The sequence below is a fragment of the Manduca sexta genome, chromosome 2, assembly GCF_014839805.1.
Source record: "Manduca sexta isolate Smith_Timp_Sample1 chromosome 2, JHU_Msex_v1.0, whole genome shotgun sequence".
In the NCBI taxonomy this organism is placed as follows: domain Eukaryota; kingdom Metazoa; phylum Arthropoda; class Insecta; order Lepidoptera; family Sphingidae; genus Manduca; species Manduca sexta.
The window spans coordinates 640,592-656,515 of NC_051116.1; the positions used below are offsets into that span (position 1 = coordinate 640,592).

General features: G+C 38.7%; 1 protein-coding gene across 1 annotated transcript; it reads right to left on the reverse strand.

The window, feature by feature from the left end:
* Positions 1–6,017: 6,017 nt before the first annotated feature.
* On the reverse strand, positions 6,018–15,376 carry LOC115452688. The gene is made up of 7 exons (XM_037437949.1): positions 14,567–15,376; positions 11,890–11,989; positions 9,987–10,566; positions 9,356–9,536; positions 8,921–9,076; positions 7,227–7,370; positions 6,018–6,891 (listed from the first exon to the last, which is right to left on the reverse strand). The coding sequence occupies exons 1-6, from the start codon at positions 14,916–14,918 to the stop codon at positions 7,249–7,251; spliced, it is 1,491 nt and encodes a 496-aa protein (XP_037293846.1). The 5' UTR covers positions 14,919–15,376; the 3' UTR covers positions 6,018–6,891; positions 7,227–7,248.
* Between the last annotated feature and the right edge of the window lie 548 nt (positions 15,377–15,924).

A 15,924-nucleotide genomic window follows, 5' to 3' on the forward strand; every position in this document is an offset into this window, starting at 1 on the left:
ATGCCAAAATTAAAATTACCAGATTCTCAGATTTTAGTTACCATGGCAACGTCCTACATCTGTTGAAGTAAATATTGTTACGCGCCGCTATCCTAGCCGATGACATCGGGCGTTTCCGGAAGTATTCGGCTGCGCGGGCAGGCTGGCAGAAGAGAAGATATGTCACGCGGCGACTATTCGATTATTATTCTCTCTGGCTGGACGTTGTCAAAAGAATGTCTAAAATTGTATTCTGTAATTATTTTGCTAATATAATGTTTACTGTAAAAAGAGCGTTTTACATTCAGAAGTGGGATTATACAAATGATAATTTGAAGTTACATTGAATTCGAATGTGAAGAGAACTATCGGAATAAATCTGTGATGAATCATTGAATGCCAAAATTAAAATTACCAGATTCTCAGATTTTTAGTTACCATGGCAACGTCTACGTCTGTTGAAGTAAATATGTTGGGAATGCATATGGAATTGATGTCTGCACATTAGTACGATTAACGACATTCATAACAAAAACTTCGTTATGCCTGCTGCTTGGCTCACTGAAGAGGGTGTTTTCTTAGAAACTAAATCATTGGAGACAGGAATGACTGGAGTCATGTGAAGTCAAATTAGTGGCGCAACACTTCAGGCTAACAATGCGAACGTGCGTAACTGTTTATTTTATTTAATCTGATCTGTCTGTGGCCGTGAGCCTTTTGATAATATTCTATCTGCAGCCGTGACCATTTTGATCATATTCTGTCTGTAGCAATGACCATTCTGGTCATATTCTGTCTGTAACCATGACCATTCTGATCATATTCTGTCTGTAGTCATGAGCATTCTGATCATATTCTGTCTGTGGCCATGAGCCTTCTGATCATATTCTGTCTGTAGCCATGAGCATTCTGATTAGTGTTACTAGGTCCTATTTGTTTGAAATCGGGCAACAGGTAAAACAAATCGGGATCCAGGTTGAAGGTCGAAACACAAAAAAAAAAAATACTGCAAGTTATGCTAATGTTGGTTTTCATTGCAATTTCTGTTTTAACATCGAATCATAGATCACGGTACAGTCGCGTCTCTAAACAACAGAACAAAATAAAACTATACCTACAGGGCTAGTGATGTGATGCGTTGTTTATTTTTTTGATAATAATGTCTTTTGATAAATTTATTGATTTTCGGGACATTTAATGTCCCAATCAGTCGCAAATCGGGACGCGTCTCCAGAACTCTGATAACCGGGATATTCCGCGCACATCGAGACACCTGGTAACACTACGTCAGAACATACTCTGTCTGATTTGACTGCTTTATTTTACTGATCTGCTTCATTAATTCTGTTTTACTTAATTTCTTTTCTGTTTTTCAAGTTCTGTTTCTGGTTTAGTGTTTATATTTAATTATAAACTATATATAGTATCTGTGAATTCATTAATCTTACATGGAAAGCTTACAGTCTGACATAAAGAGATTAAGCTACAATATACGGCAGGAGTACAATATTATGTGATTTGTAGTATACGAGGTTCCAAAATCCAGTCAACTGTGTTGATGTATAAATGCAATTTAGGAAAACAGAGTAAAGAAAATAAGACAGAGCAAACGTTGTTGTTTAGAAATGTAATATAATAATATAATATAACATACATATCTTCTGTTCCAGATACCCTCACTGATCTGGTTTGGAGCATGATAAAAAAAACTATTCTGTCTGTACTTGGACTCTGGATAAATTGAAAAGCACTGGCTTATTAATTGAAATGTTTGGTATTCTTATATAGCACTTACGCAATGGCTCTGAACAATTGATGCTCTCTAAGTATACTAATAAGGTACAATATGTGAGCAATATTTCTGCGAATGAATAAAGGTACAATATGGTGACTCTGAAATGGTATACTGGATTGTGTTGCCGTACTAGCTGTAACACTAAGCTTGGTTGGTTAACCTTCGCTCAATTTTTTTGATAAACAGTGGGAATGGTAATCTGAGATTGCATAAACATTTGTATTTGTCTTTGAGTATTCTTGCAATTTTGAAGTGTACCATGGTGGTGGTGGTGGTTTATTGTTGGTAATAACATTATGAACAAAAAAAAAAGTAAAATATCAGATAAAACCTTACGACTGACATCTATTATACTGCTTATGATAAGTTATTTTCTGTTAACCTGTTGAGTTGTAGAAATATTTTAACCGTGGTTTTATCGAGCAGACATGCACAAGGAATTCATGTCATGATGATACTTCAGAGATGGATGTCTTCTGATTTTAGTGGGTCATTAGAAGCTGATGTTTTAATCAAATAGTTAAAAAAAAAGTATGTTTAGAGTTCAGTTATTGTCATTTTGTATATATGTAATTATATGGCGAGAAATTACAGGTAGTGTTATAATAATTAAAAAAAAAAGTTGAAACATATTCGGTAGAAGTAGCGACGGATGTGTGCTTCAGTATCGATACTATTTACGGAGCCCAATTTACGGAATGTAAAATTGTCATTACCGAAAATTATGTACAAATCCTGGTTCCGATGAGTTGCCAACATTATGTAATGCATATGAAAATTGCTGTAGTTGTTTTTATTCCATGTTGGCCATGTTCTCTCTGTGCTGGTTGTTTATATAAGCGGAACATACACGTGTAGCTAACGCTGTACTTGAGTAGTGTAATTGTAAATCACATGTCTCCACATCGGCTTCGATCGCCAGTGACAGTTTTTTATAAACACTGGGGTAACGGTTAAGTTTGCTGGTTCTCTTAGTTGAATCTGGTCCAGTGTCTTGGTTATGCCTGCGATATAGAACCACTTTAGCGAGGACTTTATAGATATTTGACATCAAGTTGTAGACCTATAGTTATTTATTCAAACTGTTAAGATTTATAGTCTTCTTAGTGTTTCTTATATTTTAAATAATATCCCATTTAGGAAGTGTCTTGACACGCGTGGCTTAACTGACTATTCGACTCATAGTTACGGGGTAGACTGCGCTTTCAATTGGTTTTCTGTTATAACCAACGAAAGTTTTGAAGATCCCGAGATCTCTGTCGTATTTTTAGTTGTTTCGTCCGATTTGATCTTGAATGTTGCTATGCTCTCTGGAGTCCGTCATTCATCGAACATATTCAGAGATTGGTATGAGAGCCCAGAAGCAGTTTATGTATCATTTTTCACACGTGAATAACCACTGCCACAGTTTACAAAGCTACGAATCTAGACTTGCTCAATTTAAAATCAGTTTTCTTGAATAAAGACGCGAGATGGCAGATATCATTTTTTTTTTATTTTACAAAAATGGGTTAACGTTGACATTGATAACTCTGTTTTGTTAATGAAACTTAATTTTGCTGATTCTCGTTCTGGCAACCGTCTCCATAACAGAGTGACTTTCAACTTGCCAACACGGCGAATCAATTATAGTCATCACTTGCCTTTGTGGCGAATGTATCAGTCCACAATAATATGCTTCAAGAAATTTGTATTTTAGCGGTAAAGTACCTCAGATTAAGAAACTTGGAATAATAAATTCTGTCCCTAATTTGTGACTTCAACTAATTCGTTATTACTAATTCAAACACAATGTAACTTGTTTCCTAATTTACTTTTATTGCATGTAGAGTTCACTTCTCGAAAGTCGTGCACCCAGTTCTGTTGCTAATGTATCCGTTCTTAATTTGGAGTCTGTACATCTTATGTTATCGATTAGGTTAGAAGAGCTAGTAATAAAAAAATGTCCTTTTCAATCTTCTTGTGTAGTCGTATAATAGTAATTGTTGTCCACTGACTTGAAATTAATTTATTCTTAAGACCTCAGTCAATAACTATGTGAGTGTAGGTGTTAATAATGTCCCTGTTCTCGATGAGAAGTTCATTGCTGATGTTCTCTGCACCTGGAGTTTTATTTGTCTACTTTTATGTTTCAGAGATTGTCTCCGGTACCGGATCTTTAATGGTCGGATCTGTTGTTTCTGTAGTATTTCTGCATGTGTATAATTCATGGATGCATTAAGTAGCTTTGATAGAGACTCTCGTATTGTGGTTTCTATTATGCCGTTTTTATCCTTTATGCTGGGGATCTAATCTCTTTTCGCTGTCTGTATTTTTCCCGTCTTTTTTTTCTTAATGCCTTTGGTCGTTTGAATGCATTTTTTCTGTGTTTATAATCTGGAAGCATGGCAATCTTCCGCATGTTAGTTTTAAATATTTTATTAATTTCAGTTATGACTTTTCTAACGCTTCTTGCCTTTATGCTGTGTTACTCGTAAACCATTTGATTAATTGATTTGATTGAGTTGGTATATGTTGCGTATGCTTATTTATATGTATGAATCGTGTGCTGATAAGTCCTTATTGTGTGTTTTATTATCTTGTGTGTTAACTTCCTTTGCGACTTCTATGGAGTTCTTTAGTTGTGCTTCTCATTCCTTTTCATTTGCTGCTGTCTTACTAATTGGAGGTTTTGCTTTGAAAGGTTTAATTGTTCTGGGTGTTATTTTAAACTTAAGTTTGGTTCTCAGCATTCTATGATTACTACTAGTATTCAGCATTAACTGTATGTAAACTTGGATAAATAGAATGAAGGTCTTTGGTTGCTGGGAATGAAGTAAGGAAACGGGGTTTAGGTACTAACGAAAAATAAATTATATACACATATAGCGTGAAAGTTAATTGCAAAATGGATAAGTTGTTGGATATTGTGGATATGCAAGACTTGATTGGTTTATTAAAGAGTTAATCGATCAGAAATAGTTAGTGATTTACTGGTAAAAATGTTTAAAAATATAAGTATCCGATTCAGTTCTGCTTTCTCAAATTTTCGTTTGTGAATACCTTTGGTATTCACTTTGCAGGATGGCCGATGTTACGCGCCGCTATCCTAGCCGATGACATCGGGCGTTTCCGGAAGTATTCGGCTGCGCGGGCAGGCTGGCAGAAGAGAAGATATGTCCCGCGGCGACTATTCGATTATTATTCTCTCTGGCTGGACGTTGTCAAAAGAATGTCTAAAATTGTATTCTGTAATTATTTTGCTAATATAATGTTTACTGTAAAAAGAGCGTTTTACAATATGTTGGGAATGCATATGGAATTGATGTCTGCACATTAGTACGATTCACGACATTCATAACAAAAACTTCGTTATACCGGCTGCTTGGCTCACTGGAGAGGGTGTTTTCTTAGAAACTAAATCATTGGAGACAGGAATGACTGGAGTCATGTGAAGTCAAATCGGTGGCGCAACACTTCAGGCTGACAATGCGAACGTGCGTAACTGTTTATTTTATTTAATCTGATCTGTCTGTAGTCATGAGCCTTTTGATCATATTCTGTCTGTAGTCATGAGCATTCTGATCATATTTTGTCTGTAATCATGAGCATTCTGATCATATTTTGTCTGTAGCCATGAGCATTCTGATCATATTCTGTCTGTGACCATGAACATATTCTGTCATTCATTGTCTGTGATCATATTCTGTCTGTAGTCATGAGCATTCTGATCATATTCTGTGTGCAGACATGAGCATTCTGATTTGTGTTGCTGGGCCCTATTTGTTTAAAAATATAGGTACCCAATTCAGTTCTACTTTCTCAAATTTATTTTTGTGAATACCTTACGGTATTCACTTTGCAGGATGGCCGATGTTACGTGGTGTTATCCTAACCGATGACATCGGGCGTTTCCGGAAATATTCGGCTCCGCGGGCAGGCTGACAGAAGAGAAGATATGTCACGCGGCGACTATTCTATTATTATTCTCTCTGGCTGGACGTTGTCAAAAGAATGTTTAAAATTGTATTCTGTAATTATTTTGCTAATGTAATGTATACTGTAAAAAGAGCGTTTTAACAATATCTAATACATAATAATTTTATGTGTGAATTCTAGTAAAACCGCCCGTATTATGAAGTTGTCTGCAGACGTATAATGACGTCCAGTGTCATATCTTCGCATACTGAACGTCCAAAATTGGGAAGGTAGTATTAAAATAAAACAACTATTTTTAAACAATATTTATTTAGTACACAAAGTACAAAACTAAATTATTTATCCTACATTTTAATATTTATTGCATTACAAATTTTATTACAGGCCTTTGTAGCCTTAAGGGAGATATGTAATTAGATGGGTTTTTAGTGTTTATTTTCCATATGAACCATATTCTGATGGAATAACGTCTCCTTGGTCAAAATACACGATATTTTCTCGAACGGAAAGAACTTATCATCTGGAAATCAATCTCAGGACCCCCAGTTATAATTAAAACAGTGTTACAGAGCCAACGAGGCGGATAAACAGATTTCAAAATTTGCAATAAACTGCGCCAAAATATTTTTTTGTCCAAAACTCGTAACTTCATTTGAAAGTAACAAAATTTTATAAAAAACAATTCTTACACTCATACATACATTATAGTTAATTATATTTATGAACTAATAATTATTTTCTAAATGGTCTTTGCAATAAAAACTAAGATATTTTATTATAACGGGGTGCAGTTGTGAAAACATTAAAACTTATTTAGAATACATTCCATCACATTTTATACGCACTAACGTTTTACCGGACTTGCCGGCTTACTCTGCCGTCTTTTCCGTAGATATTTTCCACGGCGGTGAGTATCCTAAAACAATACTCTCATTTATTCCTCTAATACCAACAATTGACCGAATAATCCGGCTTTTCCGAAGACTTTTTTATCATTCCTATCCACTATTGTGGCTTTTTTATTATTACATATTCTTACATACCTATTAGAGACTAATAAATTTCTTTCCGTTCATTGATGCGGTCACAACTGCCCCCATATTTACAGGTAAATAAATATTTTCTCCGGGACATAATGTCCACTGTACAACTATACCCTGTTGATGGTATTATACTTCTAAATGTCGCCATGCGATGACCTGAAACAAGATAAGATGGTGTAACTTGATTAGTTCAGAAGCCTAGCCCGTATCTCGTTAGAGATGTGTAAATAAATAATTAAATGTCAATTAATTGGACTCAAATTTCATAAACTTATTTTAGTCTAAAAAGTGAAAAGTAGTGGTCATTAAATACACTAATGTTATTTATTATGTTATATAAACGATTTTTGTATTAAACGACATTTAGAATCTAGATTATAAAATGGCTCCGTCATCATATATGTATTAAAATGTTTTTTTTTTTAACGAAATGTTCGACATTTAGACGATTTTGTCCAGTACCAGCAATTTATGCAAAGTTAGTTGCTTACCATCCCACCGTCCGAAATGCAATCAGTTGACGGCGGCGTGGTGCTCGAAGTCCCCCTTGTCGAGGTGTCGCTGCGGCGCCTTGGGCCCCGGCTCGCACACCAACATCGACACGCGCTCCGGCGACGTCTTATTACGTTGCATGTCTGCCAACACAGGCACATTACAGGAAAATAGTAGACGATTTTATGAAAATTTATTTATTTGGAAAGATTAAATTTGTAGATCTTTTAGGGTTTTTAGTTTGAGTTTTGAGGGCCTGTGGGCTCGCTTCCCAAAGATATTAAAATCACAAACGCATTTTAGACGTTTATTGACAGTGATAACCACTTAAGATTTTACAATATAATCTACGTGCATGCTTATCTCAAGTTATAAAACATAAAAAAGACAAATAAATACAAATATTGAAACCCCGTAAATGGCAATAACTTCGCATTCTCATAACACAAGACTTGACTTAATTGCTGGTGGTAGGATATATTTTATATCCGCCCGAATAGCGACCACCGTACACAAGGTGTTAAAACTCGCCATAAAGGCGCCGTAAGTGTGTGACGCTCCGGAATCAGCCTTTGTACATCCGGTTCAATAGGTCGGCATAATTGTGTCGACTGCCGAGTATTAATCATCTTTCGTCAGTCGACATTCTACTGGACTCCACACTTACCATTAGTTGCAGTGGGGACACTTTGCTTGTATAAAGAAATCTGGTGAAATGTAAACACTTCCGCATACCACTGAAGAGGAAGACGCGACCCTTAGAACCAAGGTGATAACTCAAAATTTATATCTTTTCTGATTTTGTTAAAAACGACCTTCCAAAGCATATTGTTCTGTAACCCTATGACGAGAAATGACCAAATTATACAATAGAAGCAGAGATTCTCACTTTCGCCGCGACCGCCCAATTCATTGCTTTCTATACTGTTTTATTCGTTTCCCATAAATCGTCTTTATTGAATCATAGGTCTCGTTAGTTGCAACTTGTAAGGGTGCGGTGTAGTGGACTCACATCTGAGACTGAGGCGGCGCTTGTGGTGTCCGCTGAGCTCGAGCTGGCGCCGCACGAGCTCGGAGGCGGAGGCGGGCCGCGCGCTCGCCGCGCCGCTCACCGCGCCGCTCGCCGCCTGCAGCGCCACGTCGGAGTACGTATGTTGTAAGGGTGCGGTGTAGTGGACTCACATCTGAGACTGAGGCGGCGCTTGTGGTGTCCGCTGAGCTCGAGCTGGCGCCGCACGAGCTCGGAGGCGGAGGCGGGCCGCGCGCTCGCCGCGCCGCTCACCGCGCCGCTCGCCGCCTGCAGCGCCACGTCGGAGTACGTATGTTGTAAGGGTGCGGTGTAGTGGACTCACATCTGAGACTGAGGCGGCGCTTGTGGTGTCCGCTGAGCTCGAGCTGGCGCCGCACGAGCTCGGAGGCGGAGGCGGGCCGCGCGCTCGCCGCGCCGCTCACCGCGCCGCTCGCCGCCTGCAGCGCCACGTCGGAGTACGTATGTTGTAAGGGTGCGGTGTAGTGGACTCACATCTGAGACTGAGGCGGCGCTTGTGGTGTCCGCTGAGCTCGAGCTGGCGCCGCACGAGCTCGGAGGGCGGAGGCAGGCCGCGCGCTCGCCGCGCCGCTCACCGCGCCGCTCGCCGCCTGCAGCGCCACGTCGGAGTACGTATGTTGTAAGGGTGCGGTGTAGTGGACTCACATCTGAGACTGAGGCGGCGCTTGTGGTGTCCGCTGAGCTCGAGCTGGCGCCGCACGAGCTCGGAGGCGGAGGCGGGCCGCGCGCTCGCCGCGCCGCTCACCGCGCCGCTCGCCGCCTGCAGCGCCACGTCGGAGTACGCTGTCTTGCTGTTGTATTCTGCGGAGAAACAAGAAATATTGACGCTTCAAAGCCATCATGTCTAACGGCCGTTGTCAATAAACGATCCCAATCTCAATCTTCAATCCTGTGTGCCCTTGGGATTTGAACCTGCGGACATTCGTCTCGGCAGTTCGTCCAACATTCAACTAGGCTATCGATTCTCTTTAAAACACTTTACTTTTTAGTTATTTTAACCTTGCCGCACACTTATCTATTTACACATGGAAACATTGTCGCGTATAGCACGAGGTATAACTAAAGCGTACGCCATGTTACCTCGTTCAGTGAGAACAATCTCCCGATGCATCTGCGACAGCTCGGCGTCGTTGACCAAGACCCTGTGCTTCCTGTCCATCGGCCCGTCCCAGGTGCGATTCCTGTCGCCCACGTACGAGTGTACGTCACCCTCGGTCTTGTCGTCCTCTATGATCGACGAGTTCTTGCTTGGCAGTTCAGTCTATAGAGAAAAGTAATAATTTATAAAAGCATGCCACTGTGTCTTAAGACACATCTCTAGATTTTATAGCCATGCTTTTATAGTCTCTGATTTGAAGCAACAACATAAGAAAGGGCAACTATCTAAGGTCTATACCCTGGACGGCATTTTGTTCATCGCAGGCCATGATTTCAAACAGGAATAGTTTTTCATTCATGCTTTTATGTATTAATTAACACTCTATTTACAAATTTAAATGTAAATAATTTTTATTTTTTTTTTTGTCTTATTTTTTATTATTCTATGATTTGTCCAAAATTGGTTTAAATACTAAAAATAATTATAACAAAGTCGTTAATTCAAAATATTTTTTTATAACATATGTACGTTAAAATCTGGTTTAAGTTAGACATCAGAATAGCATTAAAATTCAATTCGGACTCAACATTGAATAAATCCTCCGAAACTCACCTTAATATGTTTCTTAAAAGTGGGGCTCGACTGTGGCCGCATCTTGAAGTCAATGTGCTGGTTCGCGCCGCTCTTGTTCCTCACTATCGGCGACAACTTCCTAAACTCGTTCCGCGGCTCCAACTCTATCCTGGCAGTCTCCGTCGCAGAACTATTACTCGCCCTCCCGAACAGCGGAGACAGCTTCGGTTTACTCCCACTGGTCACCTCAGAGTCCACGCTCTCTATAGTTATCGTAGAGTCGATGCTATTTGGCTTCGGAGCCGCGGCTTTCACCACAATCAGCTCAGGATCCTTTTGTAACACGAAATTCGGATTTTCAAAGCCGGTTTGAGTTGCTATGTCATCGCTGTTGAATGATTGCGAGTTGGTGTTAGAAGCTTTGTGGAGCATGCGCTTGCGACGCTCTAGGTCTGCGTGTATGTCTGTTTGTACGCGCAGGTTGATGTCTCCGTAACGTCTGATTATGTAGTTGAGGAGCCAGTGGTAACCTTTGCGCAAGCCGGGGTCGAGTTTCGGCTTTTTCGACTTCGGATCCGTGTTGGCACTGTAGGACTCTACTAGAGTCGGACATCTGTACCTGGTGATATAAGATTATAAGCAATTATATGTAGGAGATGAGCACTAGAAAAAATTGCATCTTTGTCTTTGCTTTTGCACATAATATAATTGTGTGTGTGTGTGTGTATTATGCTCTCTCATGTGTTTCACAAATCTACAATAAATGCGGCTTTTTTTGTATTTACGTGCACGGCGAAGCGACCCCACTGCACCTGATGGTAAGTGGAATGGGTTCCAATAGAATGTCGACTGACGATAGGTGATAACTCGGCAGTCAACATAATTACGCCGGCCTGTTGGAACTGGATATACACAGGCTGATCCCGGAACGCGACGCACTTACTTGGCCTATGGCGGGTTTTAACACCTTGTGTACGGTACCCGCTATCCGGGCGGATATAAAATATATCCTACCACCAGCACCATCCTCATGCATTGCCTTACATTAAGTACAGAATAAGCCTTATTCTCAATTTGCTTTGTCGTATCTTTTTACACGACCAACGCCATTCTTGTCGATATGTAAATGGATTAATTAATTTAACGCTAATCCCTGCATGCTCTTTATACGTTGGTTGCCGCTGATAAAACTACTGGATATATTCATGTATCAGAACGCATAAACACAACAATATAGTATAGCTAAGAGAGTCCCCGGGCGGAAGAACAAAAAAAGGGTCCCCGATTTTAATAGTTCCGCAGGGAAGATGCATTATTTGTGGGTAAGTGTAGTCATTTCAAACAGGGTCCTCAGCCAAAGCTCCAGGTGGTTACTCGGTTTGCTCCCCGCACCCTACTTTAACACCACCACTAGGAATCAGCATTTACACATTTTATAAAACAAAGTCCCCTTTTCTATCTGTGTGTCTGTTATCAAGTTTCTCAAAATCTAATGAACGGATTTTGATGAAATTTGATATGGAGATAGTTTAAGACCCTGGGAAGGTTATAGGCTACTTCCTATACGGAAAAAATAGCGGTACTTTTATCCCAGAACACTTCTTCACGCGGGCGTAAATGCGAGCGAAAGCTAATTGACAATAAGACAGGACTAATTGCGACGATAATTTTGTTTTGTTTTTGTTTTATTTAAGACACAGAATACAATCAAAACATATAATAACGACTACGGCTAGGTTTAGTACTTAATCGAGATTGCACTCCAAAATTTGTGCCCAAATATTGACAAACATCTATCCTTAATCGACATTATATTTATTCTGTAGTACCATCAGATTCATTGCAGTCTTATATCTGTATATTATACTTACTTATCGACATTATATTCACTCTGTACTACCATCAAGTTCAGTGTAGTTTTACATCGGAATATTATACTTACTTATTAACCAGCGGTTCTATGTTCAACTTGTCTACAACATCGATGTCATCCAGTGCTCCGGTCTTGTCTTGTTTGTTCGCTAGCACCAACACTGGCTTTCCTGTAAAATTGTCTGTAGCATTAACTTCAAAAATGCCTCAAAAGGAAGCAGTAGCACCCTTAACTAATCCGAGGCTCTGATAAGTAAATGACGAAATATAAATGTAAACAATTAAAAAAAAACAATACAAAAGATCCCTTGTCTTGGATAGGGAGATAGAATAAAAAAAAATAAAAAAATACGAGGCTCTGGGCGGCAGATGTTTGGGAGACCTTTTTACCCGATTACCGAAGTAGGGTAATGTTTTTTTTTATCTGGTCCTTCGAGCGAGAGGCTCTGCGCTAGCGATTGCAAGGGAATTGACATCAGGCAGTCAACCGAAAAACTAATCTAAACAATTTTTGCAGTGAGCCTGAAATAGCGACGACTGACTTGTGGGTGAGAGCATGTGGAAAAAGAACTCTTAAATATTATATCGATGGTTGTAAAGCTAATTGACTTAAGCGACAATTTATTTGAAAATTTTTAACTTGGTTAAAAAAATATAGACAAAAGTGCTGATTTTAAATATGTATGAAACGTAATGTTGAAAGGCTTACGTAATGTAGAATTGACTTAAGCGACATTTTATTTGAAAAATTTTAACTTGGTTACAAAAAACATAGACAAACGTGCTGATTTTAAATATGTATGAAACGTAATGTTGAAAGGCTTACGTAATGTAGAATTGACTTAAGCGACATTTTATTTGAAAAATTTTAACTTGGTTAAAAAACATAGACAAAAGTGCTGATATTAAATATGTATGAAACGTAATGTTGAAAGGCTTACGTAATGTAGAATTGACTTAAGCGACATTTTATTTGAAAAATTTTAACTTGGTTAAAAAACATAGACAAAAGTGCTGATTTTAAATATGTATGAAACGTAATGTTGAAAGGCTTACGTAATGTAGAATTGACTTAAGCGACATTTTATTTGAAAAATTTTAACTTGGTTAAAAAACATAGACAAAAGTGCTGATTTTAAATATGTGTGAAAGAGACTTAGACTTTCAACCGTCGAATTATTAATGCACACACTGCCATTAAGTTATCCCATATCCTCGTGTGTGTGCTGTACCATGTGATACAGGGCGAGCCTAGCCCCGCATCGGGCACAAATTCCAGACTCCGGGCTGATACTGAGAAAAACAGCCCAATATATTTTTACTCAAACCAGATTTCGAGCCCGGGACCTCAGAGCGGCGACGTGTCGCGCACGTATTACAAAAACACCATCAATAACTTGCTATATTTTTTTATCTAATCCAGCCCAGAAAAAGAATATTCTTACGCTCATTGGCCAGCATTACAACTACGCCATCCATAACTTACTATAAAAAAAATATTTTTCAAAACCAGCCCAGAAAAAAAACATTCTTACGCATTGGCAACTATCGCCCAATTAACTTGGCATTTCATATATAAATTTTCATGATACAATGCTAAATATGTGTGCCAACGTAAAGAACTTATTAATTTTATCGATCCGTAATAACATACTTGGAAAACGATAAACCACCAGCGTTAATCTGAAATGATTGTTATCTATAATTTCACGGGCCCGCGAAATAGGCATAATATTAGTTTGCAAAGCTACGTTAAACGTACTCATGTATTTATTTAAGTATTAGGTTTTCTAGCAGTCTTAACACTACGATAACAATTTTTTTTTGTTTTTTTGGGGAACTGCCGTGGTTATCACCGGGGGTACCCTGCTAATGGTGTGCAGGCGATCCCCCGGCTTAGCAACCACGGCAGCCCCATGATGAGTTGGTGGGCCCTACCGCTATCACTGGAGGCTCGGTAGCCTTCAGCTAGACGGTCTTAGGGCCCGGGAGGAAGAAGGGAGGGGATGGAGTGAAGGAAGAGAAGAAGAAGGAAGAGGAGTTCTTAGGATGGTTGGAAGGAAGGGAAGGGAAATATTCACGAACTCTTAGACAGACCTCAATGTGAACTTAGCAACCAAGAGGCATACGCACGAGCTGTGCGCCTAGGGTCGCGGCAAATGTGCCCCCGTGCATGGGCGTGCATTTGGTGTGGAGACCAAGCGCACAAGAATTGCCTCGGGGGTAATTTAAATATCATAACTTATAGTTATAATGTAAGTCCATTTTAGGAAAACTAAACGTGTATAGGTACCTATAATTTAATCTAAAAGTGATTTAAGCGCAGCAAATTATGACAGAATTAATACCGGAGGTGGAATATGACTGCCTGACGCATCAAGTATACTTTTAAAATAGGAACAGTCAGTTAGGTTTAAGTGTCTTATCATGCAATTTTTTTATTGATAGCGAAATGATGTAAAGGTTTTATATAATGTGCAAGATCTCAGATTAACAGAAAATTATTGAGCAATGGAGGTAGTCTGATTTATCTATCGCGACTGAAATGCAAATAGCGCCATCTATATTCAAAACTGGTACAGTAGATTAGACAAAACCAAAGGCATTCTACTGTCCTAAAGCTCGTCACTCAACTCGAATCGACACGACCAGCCAGCTCCTCGCATCTTGAAGGTCATCGCCCCTTAGAGCCAAGGTAATTAATCCCATACAGCCAAGTTGCCATGGCGATAAATAATATACATTACCTGATATTTTATCGTGCGATAACACCTCCTCGAGCACCGTTCTGCATTCATCCAACCGTGTAAAATCACTAGAATCGATCACAAATATCACTCCATGTACTTCGCTGTAATATTGCGACCAAATTTGGCGGAAATGCGGCCCTCCTCCCAAATCATAGATGGTTACCGGCGTGTCTTTATGCACAAGATTCACAGCTTTGAACCCAACAGTCGGCAGGACCTTGTCATCTTTGTCTCCGGCCAAGTTGTTAACAGTTTTAGTTTTTCCCGCGTTGTCTAAACCTATTAGTATGAGTACAATATGGCGGCGAATCTTACTTCGGCGAAGCACGCGGGGCCAACAATTCCCCATAATTACACTATTATTCTTGTCACATAACGTTGCGAACTTGAAATATGTCGTAAATGTCCACTTGTAAACAAAAAACTCTTGTTGACACAATTGTTGCCAATGGCGATTGTGCGGCCAGTGTCATTCAAATCAGTGCGTTCTCTGTTGTACATACTCTTTGCTTATTATAATTTAATTATTTTTTTCGCATTTTTAGACGTGCAAAGAGAACTTAATACCTCAGTATTGGTGTTCTAAGTTTAAACTACCAACTACTTTTCCATATATATTATAATTCTCTTTGTACTACTCTTATGCGCCTTCATATTGTGAGATTTTCTTTAATTTGAATTTTATTTTTGTACTAAAACCACGCGTATTATAAGGCACGAGTATACGCAAAGCACTGAAAGTGGTTTATCTCAAGGTAACATGCGTTATAGTGTATTATTTAAATAATAAATGAATTCTCAAAGGTCGCAGATGTTTAATGAATTATATTAGCGTGAGTAAGCATGTTGAGGAACCTATGTCGTTATTAAAATGCATGGGAAACGTGCCAGGTTATAGCTTGGTCATGGTTACACACTTATGTAGTTATTGTATCAAGAGATTTGAAACAAGTAGCAATTCATGCGGTCTATTTTAACCTACAACGGCATTAATGTGATTGGTTTGCTCAAAACTGATATATTCCTAGAAGGACCTGGAAATAACCTGTAAATTCTTAATATGTGATACGAATTTCTATAATTTTGTGAATTAGAAAAAAATCATTGTTATAATTTCTGAAGATGTTTGAGTGTTTGCAAAAAGAATATGCAGAAACCACTATATTTGGAATTTAAATAATGATATCAGGTACATAACACAAATATAATTCAATAAAGTATATTTTAGTTTTGGAAACAAACGCTACGAATAAAACAAACATATAAAAATACATATTTTGACATTTTATTTCTGTAAAATAATATTTGCAATAAATACAGGTACAATTTTGACGAAACGTTATTTACAAAGCGGA

Excerpts from the sequence above, each read along its gene's own strand:
- LOC115452688 (XM_037437949.1), bottom strand. The coding sequence starts at position 14,918 with ATGGGGAATTGTTGGCCCCGCGTGCTTCGCCGAAGTAAGATTCGCCGC. Across the intron at positions 11,990-14,566 it reads ATCGCACGATAAAATATCAG|GAAAGCCAGTGTTGGTGCTA; the intron begins GTAATGTATATT and ends ACAATTTTACAG. Across the intron at positions 10,567-11,889 it reads ATAGAACCGCTGGTTAATAA|GTACAGATGTCCGACTCTAG; the intron begins GTAAGTATAATA and ends TTATATCACCAG.